Source organism: Aricia agestis, chromosome 5 (assembly GCF_905147365.1).
Source record: "Aricia agestis chromosome 5, ilAriAges1.1, whole genome shotgun sequence".
NCBI classification, from domain to species: Eukaryota; Metazoa; Arthropoda; class Insecta; order Lepidoptera; family Lycaenidae; genus Aricia; species Aricia agestis.
The window spans coordinates 7852031-7875027 of NC_056410.1; the positions used below are offsets into that span (position 1 = coordinate 7852031).

General features: G+C 37.4%; 1 protein-coding gene across 1 annotated transcript in view; it reads left to right on the forward strand.

The window, feature by feature from the left end:
• The window catches only part of LOC121727010 (acid sphingomyelinase-like phosphodiesterase 3a), a 79867-nt gene that overhangs the window by 45230 nt on the left and 11640 nt on the right, over window positions 1–22997 (forward strand). The window contains exons 2-5 of the mRNA XM_042114679.1: window positions 15930–16052; window positions 19327–19392; window positions 20332–20485; window positions 22340–22545. Of these exons, the coding sequence (XP_041970613.1) occupies window positions 15983–16052; window positions 19327–19392; window positions 20332–20485; window positions 22340–22545 (496 nt within the window). The 5' untranslated portion in view covers window positions 15930–15982. The remainder of the gene's footprint in view (window positions 1–15929; window positions 16053–19326; window positions 19393–20331; window positions 20486–22339; window positions 22546–22997) is intronic.

Here is a 22997-nt window from a genome sequence, read left to right on the forward strand (position 1 = left end):
GAGCGTCCGAGTTTCAAAAATACAACATTTTGACATGTCGTTCATATTTAATATTCGTTTTATTTTAAAACTATTTAACCATAAAGTATTATATGCGTGGGCGCATATGAATATGCGTGGGAGTAAGTTGGATGTTGTTTTGACGCGGAAGGGCGCTGTCGCTAGTTGTGACTATGTACCGGGAATGGAACTGGTCCCGATTGACCTATATCATCCTTCTCTTGACGTTACTGTCTCCATCGTGTCGTGTAAGCCCACTGAGGCTATGGAACCTAGTAACGTCAACAAGCGGCACGATTACAATTTTACCAGAGCTGATTTTGTGCAATTATACCTTACTCTGAAAACTGCCCCTTGGCACAATGTTCTAGATAATACTGGTACCCATTCTGCTACCGATACATTTTATAACATCTTGTATAACGCTTTCGACACTTCTGTTCCCATGAAAAAAGACAATCTTCGGGCAACAGGCGGTATCCTGTCTGGTTCACTGCAGATATAGTTAGTGGTCTAAAACAAAAGAAAGGACTGCATAATAAATGGAAACGTACTCATTCTGAGCTAACCTACACTCAATTTAAGAATCTGCGTTCGGAACTGAAAATGAAAGTAAAGGCCGAGTATAACTCCCATTGCTCTGCCATTGAAAGCAGGTTGTTCAAATATCCAAAGCAATTTAAAATCTAAGGGGGGGTTTGAACCAACTGTATCATTTAACGCTTCTTTCTATTCTGGAACTAAAAGTGCAGAAGTATTTGCTCGATACTTCTCTAGCGTTTTTCTCCCTAATATACCTTAACTAGATCCCAATTTAGAGTCTGTAAATGCAGTGGGAACTAATATGTCCTAAAAGCGTGCACATCTTTACCGTTCCGTTATGTCACCTGTTCAACACATCAGTCAAAGCCGGAATATATCCTAAACAATGGAAATTATCGAGGGTCATACCTATTCCCAAAACGAGCGATCGACTGTCTGTAGAAATCCACAGACCTATAGCTGTATTGCCTTCTGTTGCCAAAGTTTTTGAGCTGGCACTTCATAATATATTAATGAAACAGATCCGTGGAATTCTTTCTGACAACCATCATGGTTTCCGCCCTGGTCGCTCTGTCAGTACAAATCTTCTAGCTCACGTCGACATAATTTCTAAGGCTCTTGACGCAGGCTATCAAGTGGACGTTCTATACTTTGATTTCTGCAAAGCCTTTGATAGAGTCGATAATGATATCCTCCTCAAAAAGTTGAGCGCTCTTGGGTTCTCTCCTGGTCTTATTCGTTTTTTCGCAGATTATCTTCGTGATCGGAATCAATTTGTGAGGTATAGATGTTTTGAGAGTGCCCCTTATCATACACGTTCTGGTGTTAGCCAAGGATCAGTGTTGGGCCCTCTCTTATTTCTTATATTTATTAACGATCTTACAACCATTCTTAAGTTTGCTAAGTGTTTACTGTATGCCGACGACCTCAAGATTATTATGATCATAAAATCTCTTTATGACTGCCTTCTTCTACAAAAGGACTTGGATGCTGTACAACACTGGAGTATTTCCAACAACCTTTTGTTTAATATGAATAAGTGTAGCGTCATGACTTATGGGCGGAAGCTACACCCGATCATCTTTAATTATTCTATGGATGGTCATATTATTTCCCGTGTCCATAGTATCAAGGACTTAGGGGTGTACTTTGACAAAACTCTTACGTTTAGGGACCACATATATGCGCCGGCTCAAGACAGCTTCAAACGTCTAGGTTTTGTACTCCGCAACGTTAAGGACTTTAAAAATCCCGCCGTTATAAAATTGCTATACAACGCACTAGTACGCAGCAAGCTAGAAACAGATGCGTGTGTCTGGGCTCCCTACACAGCTACATCAATTCTGATGCTGGAAAAAATCCAAAAGGCGTTTCTCAGATTTTTATTTCAGAAAGTGTACGGATACTACCCTTACATGTACCCAACTGGCTATCTCTTGGGTACCTTAGGTTACCAATCTCTAGAGGTCCGACGAGGCGTTGACCTAATATTGGTTGCCTTAAAAATCCTTCGCAATATAATCGATTGCCCTGAACTCCATGCCTTAATGTGCCGCTTGTTTGTGCCTGACAACTATCTAAAGCACCGTCCTAGCCGTCGGCCAAAATTATTCGCACTGCCGACATGTCGGACTGTCGCGAGAGCTGAGTCCCCGCTGTACCGAGCACTAAACTTGCTCAACGCCCTTCTGTCGGACAATCCTGAATGTGATGTGTTTGTTGATAAATGGTTGGATGTGAAGAGAGCATGTGTAAGATTTTGTGAATGTAAGTACGAAAGGGTTTCTTCTATTACTATTTAATTTAATTTGTGTATGTATTGTAACAATGTTATAATTAATTTTAAGTTTTAATTTTAGTCAAGATTGTAGTTAGTTATTGTAATTGGGGTGACCCGTTGTAATTAACTTTAATAAATAAATACATAAATAAATAAATTTATATAAAACTAGCTATCCCGGCAAACGTTGTTTTGCCATTTTTTTTTGGTATGAAAAATAGATGTTGGCCGATTCTCAGACCTACTCAATATGCTCACAAAATTTCATGAGAATCGGTGAAGCCGTTTCGGAGGAGTATGGCAACGAAAACTGTGACACGAGAATTTTATATATTAGACTAGATATCGCCCGCAACGGAGTTGCGGCAAAAAATAGTTTATCACGCGGAAACCGTGCGATTTTTCGGGATATAAAAATATCCTATGTCCTTTCCCGGGACTCAAAGCATCTCCATAACAAATTTCAGCAAAATCGGTTCTGAGGTTTGAGCGTGAAGAAATAACAGACACACATTCTCATTTATAATATTAGTAAGTACAGATTAGTATGGAAGTAATTTAAAGGGTGTCCTTTTGTACTTCTATATATATAAAACTCAAAGGTGACTGACTGACGTCATGGTGATCTATCAACGCACAGCCCAAACCACTGGACGGATCGGGCTGAAATTTTGCATGCAGGTAAATGTTATGACGTAGGCATCCGCTAAGAAAGGATTTTGATAAATTCTAACCCCAAGGGGTTAAAATAGGGGATGAAAGTTTGTATATAATAATACTTCATAACGCGAGCGAAGCCACGGGCAAAAGCTCGTTTAATATAATATAATATCATATCTATGGACGCATCACACCACGTCAGTCTGGCCCCGTGCTAAGTACCTGAAGGACTTTTGTTACGGGTACCAGACAACGGAAATATAATATTCAATACTTTTATACTAGACTAGATGACGCCCGCAACTCCGTTTCTCTCCGCCAAAACTCGTTCATCGCGCGTGTACCGTACATTTTTCCGGGATAAATAGTATCCTATGTCCTTTCCCGGGGCTCAAAGTATATCGATACCAAATTTGAGCAAAATTGGTTTAGCGGTTTGGGAGTGAACTGGTAACAGACAGACAGATAAACAGAATATAGACAGACACTTTCGCATTTATATTACTTTCGCATTTATATAATATTAGTATGGATAGGTATACATATTATATTATTTAAGATTTTAAGAGTCGTCTCTCTATTTTGATAAATTAAAAACTTACTTTAAATTGAAAGAAAAAATAAATGAGGTATAGTGATGATTATAATTAATTAGCCCCCTCTATTTTCATTGTCCCCAGTATGAATTCAAAATTGATCAAAAAATTCAAAAATGATCCATCTTATTTACTGGACCAAGAGCCTGTGACGGCCAGACCTTCCCCAGTTTGCTTCAAACGTTTGCTTCAAATTTATTCAGAAATAAAACAAATTTTATTTAAGTATTATTTTATTTATTTATCTGAATTGTTTATTTTTCCTCAAAGTTCAGGTACCACCTGATCTTTGAGAAAAAATAAAGCTCATTTTCATAGGTGGTAGGCACGCTGCGAGTGAAGGGAGGAAGGGCGCGCGGGACGTGGGTACTCGCACTTGCACTCGCAAAAAATAGAACACGCTTTTAATCACGTTACTACGCAGCCGACTAATCACTTGCACTGATCAGTCGCTGTCCACACTTACTTTCTCCTAATCACTAATGAACCGCACTAGTTACTTGCACTTAATCACTAATCAAAGTGAATACAGTTCTAATCACGTTACTACGAAGCCGGCTAATCACTTGCACTAGTCAGTCGCTGTCCGCACTTACTTTCTCCTAATAACTAATTACCTGCCCTAATTACTTGCACTTACTACTAATGAAAGTGAATACGGGCCTTAAGCCAATAAAATAAAATTAAACTCCGATAAAACGTTTCAAGCTGTAAATGTCAATGTAAAAACCTTGTTGTCTAAATATGAGGTTTGATTGTCATCATTACAGGTATACGTTAAGGCCTGTATTCACTTTGATTAGAGATAAGTGCAGGTGCTTAGTGCAGGTGATTATTAATCAGTTATTAGTGTGGACAGCGACTGAATAGTGCAATTCCTTTATTTTCTTCTAATCAATAATCACCTGCACTAATCGTCTGCACTCGCACTAATCAAAGTGAATACAGGCCTTTAGATATAGTAATAATAATAAGTTATTTATTTGAAAGTCTGAGCCAGCTACTATAACTCATTAAGGTCACTAATGTTGATCAAGTACAAATTACAATCGCGTACAAGTTGTAAGACTTTCAATTTAGTTTGCCCAAGGATTTGCATATTATACGAACCCAATTAAAACTTGAGCGTCCACAATACAAAGTTTATCCCGCGTTACATTCTTATATGGATTATATTGAATATAAAACATATTACCGCTTGAGTGTGGAAACTTGAAGAAACACGTGTAAGGGCCACATTACTTCGTTGCGTCGCGGTGTGGTGACCGTCTGTCTGTCTTACATTATATCTATATCTATACAAACTATAAAACAATGTCGCTTTTTTCCCTCATGTCCCTTTGTTCCCTTTAATCTTTAAAACTACGCAACGGATTTTGATGATTCTTTCAGTGTTAGATAGCCCATTTATTATATATTTAGGCTATATTTTATCACGCTAAGACTAATAGGAGCGAAGAAATAGAGGAAAATGTGGCAAAAATTGGGAAAATTATTTGAAAGGGCTAACTTGAACACACTAATCTCAGGAACTACTGATCCGATTTGGCAAATTCTATCAGTGTTAGATAGGCCATTTATTGAGGAAGGCTATAGGCTATATTTTATCACGCTAAAGACTAATAGGAGAATGTGGAAAAAACAGGGGAAATTATTTGAAAGGGCTTACTCGCGAACTACTGGAGAATTTTTATGTTATTTGGCACAGATAAGAAGTAGACCACGTGAAGGATCATAGGCTATCGATTTTAATCATTTTTTCAGTGGCTATATATTTTGTAGCCACCCCGGCATCGCACAGGTGTGCGACGCCGGGGCGGCTCGCTAGTTTTAATGATAATTATATTTTAATGATAAAACCCATCAAAGTGGCATACATTGATGCGTTACTCCGTCGGTCGTATTGTTTGCTTCAAAGACAGAAAGGACATAAAGTGAGAATAGGTTAAATGAATCGCAGCGCTCTCTGTCGTCGTCTCGTAAGTTGTACTGTATAAACGCGCGTCGCAAAACACCTGCCTATAATGGTATACCACCTAAAATGGTCGCTTTGTAGAATCATAATATGAATCACAATATGATTTGTTTTCTTAAACTTGCAAAATGGTCACTCTGCTTGCAATTCATGTCAACAGATCGACAAGGCTTTATATGAACGTGGCGAAAAAAGGAACTAACGCTTCCATCATACAAAAACGTTATTTTATGACAGTTTTCCTTTACGTGCAGCGCCCCCGCTCACGTTCATAGAAAGCCTTGTCGATCTGTGGTAATTCGGACTAATTTGAAATTTGTCAGTTTGACAGTTTTGACAATTCATTTGCTAAATTGATTGAGAGGAATTGCTAAATGCGACCATTTTTGCCCCGCAGTACATTCTCAAAAAAAATGTTCCATCAACGCAGCGCAACAAAACAATATGGCTTCGCTTTAACCTCGTACGTTTTCAAGCAATTTAAATTATAATACGAAGCAAAAGAACGGGGCTAAGTAGTACTTATACGAGTAGGCGCTTTATAATCAAGACTAAGGTTTTAAAGGTTTATTCATTTTACATGCTAGTTTTTAACCGACTTCCAAAAAGGAGGAGGTTGTATGTTCGTCTGTTTTATTTCTTGTGCATATTAGTTTCTATCTGTAATTCTCTTTACAAGCTGTTCTGACAAATGTCATTAATTCATAAAATTAAATACATAATATTTTATTCATTTTCCAAACTTTTTCCCTATTTTTTTAACAGAGAGAAAAAATATAATAACATCAAATGATTTTTTTCTGCGTTATTACTTTAGGACTAAAATAAGCTAAATACATGCAGGCTCAGCAGTTCTTAAGTATTGACGGGTCATATAAATTGATATGGAATTTTCTAAGGGACACGTCTTATGCATAAATAATATTTTTGTAGGTACTGAATAGCTTTAAAATATAACAATATGATTTAATCCTTCGATTGTGGATTCTTGGAAATATATTGTTATTCTATTGTTTCTCGCTCACCGGTGAGCTTATGGGGCTTGACGGGTTAATTTAAATCACGTACGACAATTTTTGGTCCCTCAAACGAATTTACGTAAAAATAAGATTACCTTCATATCCACGAAAAAACCATCTGAAATACAGGTGAATGTTACTGCATTTTTCGCCCGCACATGGCGACTTGCTCTAAAAATACAACCAAACTGAACAATGCTCTGACAAAGGAATTGTGTACGGTCAACAAAAAAACTAATTTGCACTCAAACATTGCCACCAACGGATGTACGTCGATCTATCGACAACGATCACTATTTGAGTGTCGGAATCGCGTTCGGTACAAGTTGAAATAATTTTCTGGTGACCGAATCTAAAAAGTTATTTTATTTTTAATAGGCTTATGTTATAAACATGAAAGGCTTGTTTGTATACTATTTCTTTGTATGTTTTTTTTAATCGAATAGGCTCCAAAAGGACTAGATCGATTTTTATGTACACATCCGTTCAAGGCTGTTGTTCGCACAAAATTAAGGGCAACCTTTATTTAAGTGTTAAATAAAGCCGGGAGAATTATTTTTGAAACAAAAAAATCTATAAGCCATATAATTTCCTGTTCCTGTTGAATAAGATGTTATTTAAACTTTTTAAATATTTTGAATTTGTATGATTTGATGATGTTCACACTAAAATGAAATGGGGCCTAACTTAATAATGTAAATAAGCACATTTAAATCACTAAGTCACCACAGTTTTATTTCAGTCTGACCCTCATCGTATGAAACTTGTAATTCATATCAATAAATCTATATATATATATATATATATATATATATATATATATATATATTGTTAGCGGCAACACCAGAAGCTGATTCACCTAGCCACCCCCCTACCTCTCAGAGTGTATAAAAACTGCCTCGCCACGTGACTCGTTCTCTTTTTCCCTTGAGAATTCGTGCGAGATAGACGTGCCATTGCTTGTGTCCGTTATTTTGTAATTAATTATTAGTTTTGTTATTTTCTTTTGTTTAATTTTGTAATTAATTAGTTTGTTAGCAATTTAGTGATTTAGTTTTGTTATTTAATTTTTATTTAAAGTGTTAAATTAGATTTATAGAATTGGTGTTGATTTTTTTTATATTAATTAAGGTTTCCCTACCTAAAATCAGGCGTGGGATAAAGAAAACACTCCCACAATTATTATTTTCCAACAAGGTTGCTAATTTAGAATAGTCATGGGTAGATCGAATCGTTCACGGTCAAAAACACGGGGGAAGCGCGTTGCACGCTCGCGTAGTAGAATCTCGCACGGCAGGCTGTCTCGTAGCACGTCTCGGGGACGCACAAAGGAGCGGCGGCGATCTCGCCGTGACCGTTCGGGCTCGGAACGATGGAACCGTGATCGCTCGCGTGAACAGCACGAGCGGTGTCGTCGTCGGCGTTCACGATCAAGGTGTTCTGGCCGGGAGCGTTCGAGTCCAGGTCGATCATACTTGGAACCGAGGGACGAGACGCTGCATCGAGACTACGCACAATCGCTCGAGGCGATAGCCTCGCGGTTGAGTGCATTGGAAGGTAAATCGGGGTGGTCGAATACGCCCGGCGCTGCTAACGGAGACTCCATGGGCTGCTCTACGGAAAGAATTGTGGACGCAATTCAATCATTAAGGTCGGTACATACACAAAACTATTACGTCTCTAACTTTGATCCCGATGTAAACGATGTAGATCAGTGGTTTTCCGAGGTGGATAGGGCACAGCTTGTAAATAAGTGGTCAGATAATGAGTGCCTGTCGCGGGTAGGTAACTGTTTAAAGGGGAACGCGAAACAATGGCTTAGTGAGTGGGTTACCAACGATCGTTCGTGGAGTACCTTTAAAAATGATTTTAGATCGTTATGTGTAAAAAAGATAGATGTGGCTAATATTCTTTTCGAAGTTATGAATACGGATTCAGAAAAATATTCCACTTATGCGGAGTACGCGCGTAGATCGTTATTACGATTACGAATTGTTAAGGGGTTGTCCGAGGAACTTATGATCGCAATCGTAATTCGTGGCATTAGAGACCCACATATCAAGGCGTGTGCCACTAATGCGAAACTCACTATCGACAATATGGTCGACTTTTTGTCGACGTTTACTAAGCCTACTTCTAAATCTTTACCTATGTCTTCATTTTCTCAACAATCTCGACACAAGTCGACTTTTAAACGTATATTGAAGTGTTTTATTTGCGGCGACACTCAACACAAACAGGTTAATTGTCCAAAGAAACCTAAACAAAAAACTAACTCTCAAATACTCGCATTACCTAGTTCGAGTGATAATAGTTCTAAGTCCAATTTGTCGTGCGCTTATTGCAAGAAGGGTGGGCACGATATTACTTCGTGTTTTGCTAAACAACGTTCGGATGCACAACGTAATAAAAACAAAGTTAATTTTTGTTCTACCCCCGACTTTAGTAAAAATAATGACGTTATGGTTGGTATCATTCAGGGGATTCCGGTTGATATACTTATTGACAGTGGTGCATTAGATGTGTCATTAATATCCTCGGATGTTGTAAATCATTTTTCGTGTTGTAAGAAACCTATTAACAGTCAGTTAAAGGGTATTAGTGACACAACTATTTTTGTTGAATTTTACGTGACACTGACAATCGAGTTCCCGGAAATAACTTTGGAAGTTGATTTGCTAATTGTGCCTAGAGAGTGTATGAATGCGCCTATAATTATCGGTACAGATGTACTGAATAGAGACGGGGTCACGTACGTCCGTACACGAAGTTTGCAACGTTTGACTCGCGGGCTTTCAGTTAATCGTGTGTGCAATGTTCAAGCGAATATCGAGTGTAATGAAATTAAAACAACATTAGTGGGCGATGATTTGAAAGTTTTATTGTCTATTCTTGATAAATTTTCTAAGTTTATGATTTCGGGTACCGCCATGACTACCGTTACCACCGGTAAAATGCAAATTCGCTTGAATAATGACACTCCGATATACTATCGACCTTACAAAATGTCTTTTAACGAAAAACTAAAGGTGCGGGATATCATTAAAGACCTTCTGTCCAAAAATATTATTCGTGAGTCGGAGTCGCCTTATTCTAGCCCGGTCTTGTTAGTCAAAAAGAAGGATGGCTCAGATAGGATGTGCGTGGATTTTCGTGCACTAAATAAGATAACCGTAAAAGATCGATACCCACTTCCTTTAATAGATGACCACCTTGACAGACTAGGGAAAGCGAAATTGTTCACAACTTTGGATATGGCTACCGGCTTCCACCAAATCATGTTACAGGACGATTCTATTCCCCTTACTGGTTTTGTTACGCCCGAAGGGCATTACGAATATATTAAAATGCCATACGGTCTCGCGAATGCTCCCATAGTTTATCAGCGAATTATATCAAAAACGTTGCGTGAGTTTATCGAATCTGGCTTAGTTTTGGTATATATTGATGACTGTTTAATACTGCATTCCTCAATTGAGGAAGGTTTGCAAACACTCGATCGTGTGTTGACAACGTTAACAAATTCAGGTTTTTCGATAAACTTACGCAAATGTTCCTTCCTATGTACCAAGATAGAATACTTGGGTAGGATAATATCGGACGGATGCATACGACCGGCTGAAGCTAAAGTTCAGGCTCTGATAAATTCAAGTGTACCTCAAAACGTGCGGCAAGTGAGACAGTTTCTGGGCCTGGCGGGCTATTTCAGGAAATACATATCTGGTTACTCATTAAAAACGTCTTGTATAGCACGGTTAACAAAGAAAGGCGTCGATTTTGTATGGGGTGAGGAACAGGAAATGGCTCGCCAGGAACTCATTAAGTGTCTTACCAGTAAGCCGGTACTTTGTATTTTTGATCCTGAACTACCCACGCAGGTTCATACAGATGCGAGTAGCGCGGGCTACGGTGCGGTCCTACTCCAGATTCATAGGGATGGTAGTAAACGGGTAGTGGCGTATTACAGCCAGGCCACTAAGGGGGCCGAGTCTAAATACCATTCCTATGAACTGGAGACTCTTGCGGTGGTAAAAGCCCTTAAACATTTTAGGCATCATCTCATTGGTAGGCATTTTACTGTCGTAACCGATTGTAACGCTCTCAAATCTACTCAGACAAAAAGGGACCTGTTACCACGGGTAGCTAGATGGTGGGTTTACTTGCAGGATTTCGACTTTGATATTCAGTACCGAAAGGGGGTCTTATTGCCGCATGCTGACTATTTTAGTCGAAACCCTGTTGCAACTGTAAACAACATAACCAAACCACGCAATTGGGCACAAATCGCACAATCGGGTGATGAGGAAACGCAACAATTGTTGCGATCCCTAGACGAGGGACAGTTGGACGCCTCGAGATACGTCAAAAAGGGTGATCTTTTGTACTATCGCTATACACCTACGGGCGAAGAGGGGCGCCTCCTCTGTTTTATTCCTAAGGGGTATCGACTTAGTCTGCTTCGTATTTTTCACGACGAACATGCCCATATTGATGTCGAAAAGACTGCCGATCTCATATTACGATATTTTTGGTTTCCTGGTCTAAGGACCTTTATTTCCAAATATGTTAAGCATTGTTTAACCTGCATAGCTCATAAACGTGTGCCACGATCCTCATTACAGCCAATTACTTCATGGGCCAAGCCTAATATTCCATTTGACACTCTACACCTTGACGTTTTGGGACCGTTACCAGAATCACAAGGTTTTAAGCACATATTAGTTGCAGTTGATTCTTTTTCCAAATTTTGTCACTTAATTCCTATTCACCGACAAGATTTATCTGAGCTGAAGCGAGCCATGCAATTAATTATTTCCTTGTTCGGTACTCCCAACACTTTAATTTGTGATAGAGGTAGAATGTTTGAGGCTTCGAGTTTTTTATCTTTTCTTAATGAGTTAGGATGCCGAGTGCATCACATCACTCCTGAGATGCATCAAGCTAATGGCCAGGCCGAACGCTATATCCGCACGATTCTCAATATGCTTCGTATCGAGTCAAATCAAAAGAAAAGTGAATGGGCTGAGGAGTTGTGGCGACTGCAATTAATTTTAAATATCACAAAACAAAAGACAACGCAGTATTCTCCCTTAAACTTGTTGATCGGGTCCGAAAATGCATTACCGGTAGTCCGCTCGTTAATACGCGATGTGGCTTTAGAAAATTCTACTGACAATCGTGAGTCATTACGCGAATTACGAAGACAGAGGACGACCGAACGGTTGACACGAAATCAAGCCGAACAAGATCGACGGGTGAACGAAGATCGTGAGCCTCCCCGCATCTATAAATTGAATGATCTCGTATTTGTGATCAAGTACTCCCAGTCACAGGGCAAGTTGGATCCAGGAATGCGTGGACCTTACCGAATTACCCGAGTGCTCGATCATGGGCGCTACGAGCTGAAGCTGGTCAGCGGAGCATACGGCAAGGTTACTTATGCGGCCGCGCAGTACCTGGTGCCCTGGAGAGGAGAGTGGACCCCGGAGACCTGCGCAGCATTCTTTGAGGGCAAGTCTGTTTGGTACGCTTAATAGTGGAGCCTATGCCAGAACAGCCGTCGGAGGTACGCTTAATAGTGGAGCCTATGCCTTGACGTGAAGTCCGAGCAATATGATTATTGACGGCAGTTCTGACGGGTATGCTTAATAGTGGAGCCTATGCCTGAAAGCTAGCTAGCTAAATAATGTAGTTGACTATATAATGCGCACTTCGGTACCATTTTTGCTTGTTACTCATTTATAAAAATCGGACCAGTTTTTGATGTTGTTACAACTGTATTAGAGCTATTTTTATGTAATTCCAGGAGAGGAGAATGATGACGTCTCAGCAGATGCCGTAACTGCTCAGTCCGATCCTACTCAAGAACAACCCGGTCCATCATCGAAGCCTGACGAGGACGTCAGACTGTCAGGAGAGGCCGTGTTAGCGGCAACACCAGAAGCTGATTCACCTAGCCACCCCCCTACCTCTCAGAGTGTATAAAAACTGCCTCGCCACGTGACTCGTTCTCTTTTTCCCTTGAGAATTCGTGCGAGATAGACGTGCCATTGCTTGTGTCCGTTATTTTGTAATTAATTATTAGTTTTGTTATTTTCTTTTGTTTAATTTTGTAATTAATTAGTTTGTTAGCAATTTAGTGATTTAGTTTTGTTATTTAATTTTTATTTAAAGTGTTAAATTAGATTTATAGAATTGGTGTTGATTTTTTTTATATTAATTAAGGTTTCCCTACCTAAAAATATATATATATATATATATATATATATATATATATATATATATATATATATATATATATATATATATATATATCCAAAGGTAACTGACCGACTGACGGATCGGGCTGAAATTTGGCATGCAGGTAGATGTTATGACGTAGGCATCCGCTAAGAAAAGATTTTGATAAATTCCAACCCCAAGGGGTTCAAATAGGGGATGAAAGTTTCTGTATAATAATACTTCTTAACGCGAGCGAAGCTGCGGGCAAAAGCTCGTCATATTCTAAACGAATATAAAATTCTCGTGTCACAATGTTAGATACCGTACTCCTCCGAAACGGCTTTGCTGATATTCAGTAGGTCCGAGAATCGGCTACTGGCTGCTTTTTATATTGATAAACATTACAATAAATAAATTGCTACAACTTGAGGCTGACGATGACCATTGTTTGTGCGACGGGACAGCGATGGACGTTGCCATGGTGTCATACTTATTTAGTCACTTCAATAAAATAATATGGGCAAAATCCATACTAATATTATAAATGCGAAAGTGTGTCTGTCTGTCTGTCCGTCTGTCTGTCTGTCTGTCTGTTACCTCTTCACGCCCAAACCGCTGAACCGATTTTGCTGAAATTTGGTATGGAGATACTTTGAGTCCCGGGAAAGGATATAGGATACTTTTTATCCCGGAATAATGTACGGTTCCCGCGCGATAAACGCGTTTTGGCGCAACGGAGTTGCGGGCGCCATCTAGTACTTTATATGGCAAAACAACATTTGCTGGGTCAGCTATCATAATAACTATAAATTCTCCGCTCCGCTCTCTCCTGTCACTTGGGATCAGTTGTATTGGATCGAGTCGTGTCAAGCACCCATTTGCTACACTGGCCGTCTAGTGCGACTGCTGTTTATGTTCTGTTGAAGAATTTCCCTGACCTTTGATACGTGTTGGCGGAGCACTAGATAGCTGGAGAGTACGCTATAACTGGAGTGCCTGATATGAGGATGTTTAAACTAGCCTTTCGTTCACGGCTAGGTGCAATATGTATATTTTTGATGTTACTTTTTATTTTTGGGAAAAAATTGCTGTCGTATTTAAATGACTTGTAGCTGCCTAGGTTTTCGTTATATTATTATAGCATTCGTATATTTTTTGCTGTATTTACAGGACACCGTAACTGATAATTTGCACACTTTTTGAAAAATTAAAAAAAAAGTGAACTCGCTTCCCCACACTGTTCGTGACAGTCTAACTATCGCTGTGTTTAAAAGACGATTGAAAGAATATTACCTGCATTCTCAATCACTGTAATCTGTGTTATTATGTGTACATATAGTATTTATATAATAAAAACATAGTAGCATTTATTGATTTCATATAGGTTTTATAGAGTTTTAGTATAAATAATTACTTTGATTTTGTTGTAAGTATTTATAATTTAGTTTAATTATTTAATAAGTAATAACTATTGATTGTGCACGTCCTATCTGCTATCCTTTACACTGTATGTCTCCTTAGGGCTACTGTAAGAGATTTGTTTAAAAATTACCTTTGTCGTTTTTCCATGTTAATTGTATGTTTATGTTTTTCTTGTGTATAATAAAGAGTTAAATAAAAAAATAGCTTTTCTTAACTCCTTAAAGACTTTATAAAATAAAAACAGCGATTTTCTCATGTTGTACTGAAATATCTGAGACTACCGAAAAAATGTTTAACCTTTAACATACAAATGTAGTAGTAATTACTTATTAAAATTCCTGAGACAAACATATTGTTTAAAACAAACTCCACTTCATTATATTAACATAGATTAAACAGTTAATAATCTGAATCGAAAACTGGATATTGCTACCGATATATTATTCATGGCAAATTACTCTGAATGTTAATCGTTAAGCTGCGGTTGCCACCCATCACACATCATCCATTTCTATAATATTTTATCAATCTATTAAAATTCATTTAATGTTGTATTATTGTATTAAATACGCGACCGATATGTTCCTGTAATAATTAATATGGATTCTGGTGTTGTGATAAATTGTTGTATCCGAAAAGTGGTTGTAACCACCGCCATAAATTTTTACTGCAATATTTGAGCTTTATATAATTAATTCGGATAGGCAATCGTATAATATGAATTTCAGCTTAATTTGTTTTTAATTGCTTAACATTACATGAATTAAAATCTTATAGTAATAAAGATATTATAATCTTGTATGAGATATATATTTCTTATTTATACAAGATCTATTTTTAACCGACTGCAAAAAATGAGGTTATGAATTTGACGCGTATGTATGTAATATTTCCAGAACTGCCCAGTTTTCGTGTAGGTTAGTCTATAATATCAGTCTGAATAAATGCACCAAATTTCAATTTGTTTTTAGACATTGTTCAACTTAGGAAATACTGCTAGTTACATCAAAATTAGTTTAGTAGTTTTTGAGATAAAGAATTTTAATTCTAAATTGCGTACAATTTTGAAGTCGGTTTTATCTTTTTAAAATACTATTATTATTCGGGTAATGGCTACAAAATGCTTAAAAGGATTATAGAAGTACATAGGCTTTGCGAAGAAAACAAGATCTAGCTAGGCCTTTTCTCACAGATACCACGAAGTCACACGTACAATCTAATCACAGTCTGGGGACCAACAGTTGAGTTAAAAAAATAAAATAACTCATAATTCATAACAATCACTACTTATATAATTCAGTATATTTACTATGAACAATACAGCAAAATTTTGCAACTTCACAATTTACGCATGAACGGGCGACGGGGATGTAGAGTTCCACCTAGTTATATATTACCTTCGAAGTTTCACACAATAGATGTTGTCATAACTCAAACTATGCCAGCATGTGTCCAAATATAAACATGAAACCCGCCTTTCAAAACTCACATTAACAATGCCACCTTTATTAGGAGGTGCGTAAATTATTAATACTTCAATAATTATACCAGAACATCAAAAACTAAACAAACAAGCAAAAAGGTTTAAAATATTTTTATACATACAGATACAGATAAGCTCTTGTTTTTGCTTTTGATTCATTTCCTACTCATTATAATACATCTTGTTAATACACCTATTAGAAACCGCATATAATTTTTTTTTGTTTCAGATGATGAGTAAAATGCTTGCACCACGGCCGGACATCCATCATGTGAGTTCGACATGAATCTGAGCAGCTTCGTCCTCTACATCGCTAGCCTGCTCTGGCTTGACTTCACGGATGCTAAAATTGGTAAGTTCTAATTTAATTATATTCTAAAGAGATTAATCAAAATAAAGATTTTTACGAGAGATAATTATATTGACACAAATTCCATATTTTTTTTTTTCAAATTCATTATTACATTTATGTTAAATTGTCACTAAAATATGTATCTGAGTCATAAAGTTTATATACCTAGCGGAATAGAGCAACAATCTCGAGCTGTCAAACGAAACCGAATTTGGTTTCATCTGTGTGTAAAAATATGTGTACGTATACACTTACACAAGCATGATTGAACATGATTTCTATGAGATTAAATTGTCAACATGCGGCACGTGCCGACTGGACGTCAAAAAAAGAGTGCTGCTGTCATGTATCACACGTCTCTTTTTACCACGCAGTGTTACTGATAGTGACATCTCTCTTGCTCAGGCCTTTGTTTCTCTATTCCGCTAAGTATATTAACTTTATGATCTGAGTGCGACCGTATGACATGTCTAAACACACTAGGCCGAAAAAACGCGGCCGAAGTTCGGCATGACTACGTCAGCAATCACTATGCATACAGTATTAGTGTTAGTGTGTGCTTAGACACTTAGGGCCTGTTTCACCATTTTCTGATAAGTGCCGAATAGGCTATCCACCACATAACTTGACAGATGAAGTATGGAGAATCTGCCAAAAAAGTTGTGAATAGCCTATTCGGCACTTAGTCAGAAAGTGGTGAAACAAGCCCTTTGTCATTTAATTATCACCCGTTATGGCTTTGATACTAAAAGGAGTGGGTGCTACGTTCGTGCTACGTCAATGCTACGAATGTACTACGAGGGTGCTACGAGTGTGCTACGAATGTACTACGAGGGTGCTACGAGTGTGCTACGAATGTACTATCAGAGAAGTTGATTCCTATGCAAATCGGGGACCTGGTTGTTACGTCAAACCCAGCTGACAGATCACAATTAACATTAAATTGACATATTCGACCAAATAACGTTGGTCTGTCAATTGCATAGTGTGTACCCAAAGTGATAATGCGTATAGTCGTAATTTTTCAGCGTATTTCCCGAGCGTCGGAAAAGTCGCTACAAGCACTGTTTTCATAATTATAATAATAATAAAATGTTTTATTCAAACATAAATACAATGCACTGCACACACTAAAGCAAAAAAAAAAAAAACAAACAATAAACCAAAAGAAAAAAACTTACTGACCTCCATTATATAATAGAGGTCAGTGAAAAAAACTGCTTAACTAAAATAAAACAAACAACAAAAAAAGTATGGCATCATTAGACAGTGCATTGCATAATGCCGAAAAGGATACCCACTCAGGTGTATTACCGCGGCGCAGAACACTGCACCACGGTACCTGATCTTCCATGATTCCTATACATATTTATTTCGTCTTTCGTTTCGTGGTTCCTATAACATTTTCAACTTAACTTTAAGATAAACAGCGCTTTGCAGCGATGTAGAGGCGTCTGACATTGCTTATACGTTACCATGGCAACCCCGCGATGGCTTCCCGATGAGTTATAGCCTACGAATAATAAAAACTAAGGAAAAGTAACGCCTTCAAAAAACATGCTCTACAATACTTGTCAAAAAAGTGTACCTTAGGTACACATTTCAATATATTTGCAATATTTAGGTGTCCTTGAGCGGTATCAGGCTGACGTTACATGACAGATCAAAAGGAACCAAATTTAAAATGGTAATAGTATGGGAGTTACGATTCCTTAGTTTTTATTATTCGTAGGTTATAGCTTTGGTTATAGCACTTATTGTCGTACCGGCGACAGCGGACAGCCACCTGCTATATGATATTTACTTCTATTTTCTTTAAATAAGGTGCAAAATGCAAGTGCATTGTTTTGGGCTCTTACGTTTTATAGATTCGGGTGTTTTCATGATTACGACAATCAGCGGAGATTTCCATGCGCATTATTAATTTGGGACTACTGTACATTGTATTATGCTTGCGTATTTGTATTTTATTTTTATCTCTACTGTACACTAAATAATAATATAAAAAATTTAATTACTATAAAAAAATGTATACACGTTACTTAAAATGTAACGCGATGTTGACGTTTGAGTTATTCTCATATTCTTACATCGAGTAGACCCATAAATAATTGTTATTACTATTATGCGTTATGAATTATTATTAATGGTTAAACAAACTTACCATAAGTGAAGTTTGACCATAATTATGAGAGTCCCTGCATCCGAAGAGACTTTTAAATATATTTGTCTTCTATCACATCTGATCGGTTTTACTATCCACAAGGCCTGTCCATTCCAATTGTTATAAGCACCATAAAATATTTTATGTGAATCGTAAATTCCATTTTCATATCCCTAACACTAAAACGCGTTGCTATCTGAAAGACGTTAAACTCCAGGTGAGTATGTACGAATCCGATAACAACAAATTTATATTATTACGAGCTTTTGCCCGCGGCTTCGCTCGCGTTAAGAAGTATTATTATATACAAACTTTCATCCCCTATTTGAACCCCTTGGGGTTGGAATTTATCAAAATCCTTTCTTAGCGGATGCCTACGTGATAACATCTACCTGCATGCCAAATTTCAGCCCGATCCGTCCAGTGGTTTGGGCTGTGCGTTGATAGATCACTTTGCCAATCAGTCAGTCACCTTTGAGTTTTAAATATATAGATTATATCATTTCATATTACGACATAATATTATGCAAGGAAATCTGTGAAAAATATTACATTTTAAAAATGAGGGTCGCATACGAATAATTTTTAATATTAATCATCACTGAAAATAGGCATAAACATTAAACATATCATGTTTTTTTTTTATGAAATAAGGGGGCAAACGAGCAAACGGGTCACCTGATGGAAAGCAACTTCCGTCGCCCATGGACACTCGCAGCATCAGAAGAGCTGCAGGTGCGTTGCCAGCCTTTTAAGAGGTAATAGGGAAGGGTAGGGAAGGGAATAGGGGAGGGTAGGGAAGGGAATAGGGTAGGGGATTGGGCCTCCGGTAAACTCACTCACTCGGCTAAACACACCGCAAGAGCTGTTTCACGCCGGTTTTCTGTGAGAACGTGGTATTTCTACGGTCGAGCCGGCCCATTCGTGCCGAAGCATGGCTCTCCCACGTGTTCATGTACACTAGAAAAAACTTTTTTTCTAGTGTACATGATTTGTCTCATACGAACTTTTCCCAACTTTTTCCTTTATCCCCATACAAATATACCCAGTTCTAGAATAAGTATAATTTTAATGTTGTGTGTATGAAAATGAGTTTAATTTTGCCCGCAGGCTACTTCTGGCACATAACCGATCTTCATTATGACCCGTTCCACAACTCCCAGGAGTTCCATAGAGGTAAAGCAACATTTTTACTTTATATTAATTCACTTTTGTTTCGGCGAAGTTAAATAAAATTGTTTTTTGTTTGTGGACTATTAAAACTCGGATGAAACGAAAATGCTTCGAGCGATTCAAACGTATTTAGATATTCTCAAAAGAATTTCAATTACTTCTCTATTGAACATTGTTTATGTAGTAAACAAGTTATTAACTACCAGGTTTTTTTAATCCATTTAGTCAAAGTTTCATGAAGTTAATAGTCTAGTCGAGTCAAGAAGACTTATTTTTTCATAGTCCATTCTATGCAAGATAGCAAACGTTTAAAAAAAAATAATTTTTGTTATCTTGCATTGAATGGACTATAAAAAAAATTCATTAAATACTTTGACACAGACATAGAGTACCGTAGACTTTTACTGCGGCTAAAGATAGCCATGGAAAAAATTGTTAAGAAAACAATATAATATTAAATTGATTACAATTTAATTTACAGATAAGTAAAATAATATTATCAATTTTTGTATTTTGTTACATTATATTAATTCCTAATAACAATGTTACTAAGAACAAAGTGTAAAGGTAAGGAATTATTCATAACAATTTGAGGGGTAAATGAGGGTGGTTTTAGCGGTCATTAGTGTACAAATGAGGGTTTCCAAATTTTATACGATATTATTACCTGCAGGAATTTATTTGCGTAACTTACTAAAAACACCAAATAAGCCCACAGCCAAACATAATTTTTGTATTTATTTTGGCTCTCCTTTTATAACATTTATGATTTTGGTGGGACAACCCTTTTACTGTTTTTATCGGGCAAGCCGCAAGTTTCTTGAAGTTTGTTTTTCTCAGGCTGATTGTTCGTTTTCATAAGTGCTTGAATTATGTTCTAAATTTAAGGAGAACCTTCACTCACCGTGTACGGGCAGCCTAAGTCACTTTTTAATATCTTAGGATGCAAGCACAATCGCGGTAACAGCGAGCACAGCCATCGGAATGGGCGACACCGCGACCACACGTGCGACAGCTCGTGGCCGCTCATACAGAGCGCCGCCGCTTTCATGGCCGAGCGACACCCGGACACGCTGGAATTCGTGCTCTGGACAGGGTGAGTGTGTACCTTGACAGAAAAGGGCTAAAATGGTCGCTTTGGAGAATCATATAATTAATCATAATATGATTAATTTTTAAACTCCACTTTGCGTGCAATTCATATTGTGATTCACTTAGATTGATGATTGGTCACGCGAGCGGCGCTCGCGCGCGAAGACTAATCATCAATCGAAGCGAATCACTTTTAAACTCCATTTTGCGTGTAATTCATATAGTGATTCGCTTACATCAATGATTGGTCTCTCGCGCGGCGCTCGCGCGCGGCGGCCAATCATTAATCGAAGCGAATCACTATATTAATTGCACGCAAAGTGGAGTTTAAAAATGAATCATATTATGATTCAATATATGATTCTCCAAAGCGACCATTTTAGCCCCGCAGTACTGACAAAGAAATTGACAGTTTGGCAAATTGGCACAATTCCAGGAAGAAAGCAGTAAGTAAATTTTATCAAGTTTTCACGAGTTTAAAAAAACAACCTCACGGTTAAAATATTACTCCTAGAAATATCTTACAAATACCAAAATAATAAAGATAAAAATATGCTTTATATGTATTGTTGGTATTTAAAAATTCTGAATGTTGCCATGGTTTAGTAATCTGCTTTAAAAATGTAAAAATCGACGCAATAGGACTTACTAACTTCTTAAGTGTGCGATTTGTCAATTTCATTGTCTGTGCTGGAGTGAACGCAGGAGTGCTGTCATCTCCCGTCGTCTCTGGCGGATGTCTCTCGACTATAAGGCTAGAGTCGAGAGACACTCGCAAGAGTTCGAAAACTTCGTTTTTGATTAACTGCAAATTAATATATTTAAATAAACACTAGTTAAACAAAAACAGACGTAAAACATCATACATTTGCATTAGAAATGATTAATAGCAATCGAGTGGCGTTCTTGCAGCTCGTAATTTGCTGGAAATCCTACTGTATGTATTTGTACTGTAAATGTAACACGGCTTTACCTTGATTAATAAGTGGTTTACCACGGTTTGATCGCATAGACTTAACTTCATTCAAGTATATTATTAATATATTCAATCTGATATCAGTTAACAAAAATTATGTACTATAACAGAAATAGATCCATATACCTAGTTAGTCGGTAAGGTTATGGCAAGTCAATATAATATTATGTCGTGATCTAGGTTTTAAATAACCAGACCAAATTCCATAGGTCGATAATTTCCTTATGAATCAATTTTTCTGGTAGTAAAATCTACAATCTACATATTATAATAATGTTAACGTATATACTTTAGTGGTAATTGCACAAACTAAACTTATATTATGGTTACAGTATTTCGGTCTGTGAAAATATTACCCGATCAAACTTTACGTTTGCGCCGACTTCTCGAACAACTACAAACTTATTCATGTTTTCAAAATTAATTTCGACTCAAGCAATAGGACCAAAGTTTAATAATATAAACTATGAAGTTTTCTTGGTCGGGACCTCGAAACTTTGTGTTTTATTGTTTCTTTGAAATATGGAAACTAGAAAGAAACGAGCAACGTCAGCACCTAGACAAATAAAGGTGACTCTTTTATTTATGAAGCAAGTTGTTAGAAAATTTAGGAATATTTCAAAGAAAAACTATTTACTTCACCTTGCTATGTATACGAGTATCGATGTCGTCTAAATAATTTAGCAAAAATATGATTTAAATAGTATTTAAATATATTTATTCTCCAAGAATCATAAACATGACATCGTAAATATTACAGCCGTTCTCAAACGACCAAAATTATAAAACACAAGATTATCTCATAGTAGGCATAAAACTAACTATGAATGAAAAATAAACAGCTATACTTTTTTACATGCTTATAAAATTTTTCTTTCCTAGGGATATTCTGTCATCTTCGATGGAGCACCTTACCGAGGAGATCAAGTTAGAAGCAGTTCGGAACGTGACTGACGTGCTGAGCAGGACCTTCAGCAGTCAGTTCGTGTTCCCAGCGTTGGGTCACAACGACCCCCCGCCGTCGCGACGGTTGGTCGACATGTGGATGCAGTGGCTCCCCACGGAGGCACTACAGACTTTCATTACAGGTTTTTAACCCTATATTTTATAAGGGTAAGGGCCTCTTGTTACCTGATAAGGCTATCCACCAATTAACTTGACTGATCAGGTACTGAGAATCTGTCAAAAAAGTTGTGAATGGCCTATTAGGCACTTTATCAGAAAATGGTGAAACAGGCCCTAAGTGTTCTCGGTGGGACGTGATCACGTTACGCTGGCAAAACTCTAAAGAAATCCAGATGCAACAATTCTTAAGGAGTTTATTTTAACCAAAAGTTTCATAAAGTTCAAAAGTGTTCTTTCTGGGACAAAATGATCTTACTGTCAAAACTGGTTGGAAAATTATATGCAGTGGATCCCTAAGGAGGCACTGTAGACTTACATTAAAGTGACCTTTTTACAACCCTGCTTTTAACAACAGATGTTTACTTTTCCGTAGCCTCAATTACTTACAATAGTTTATGAAACTATAATCAATAAT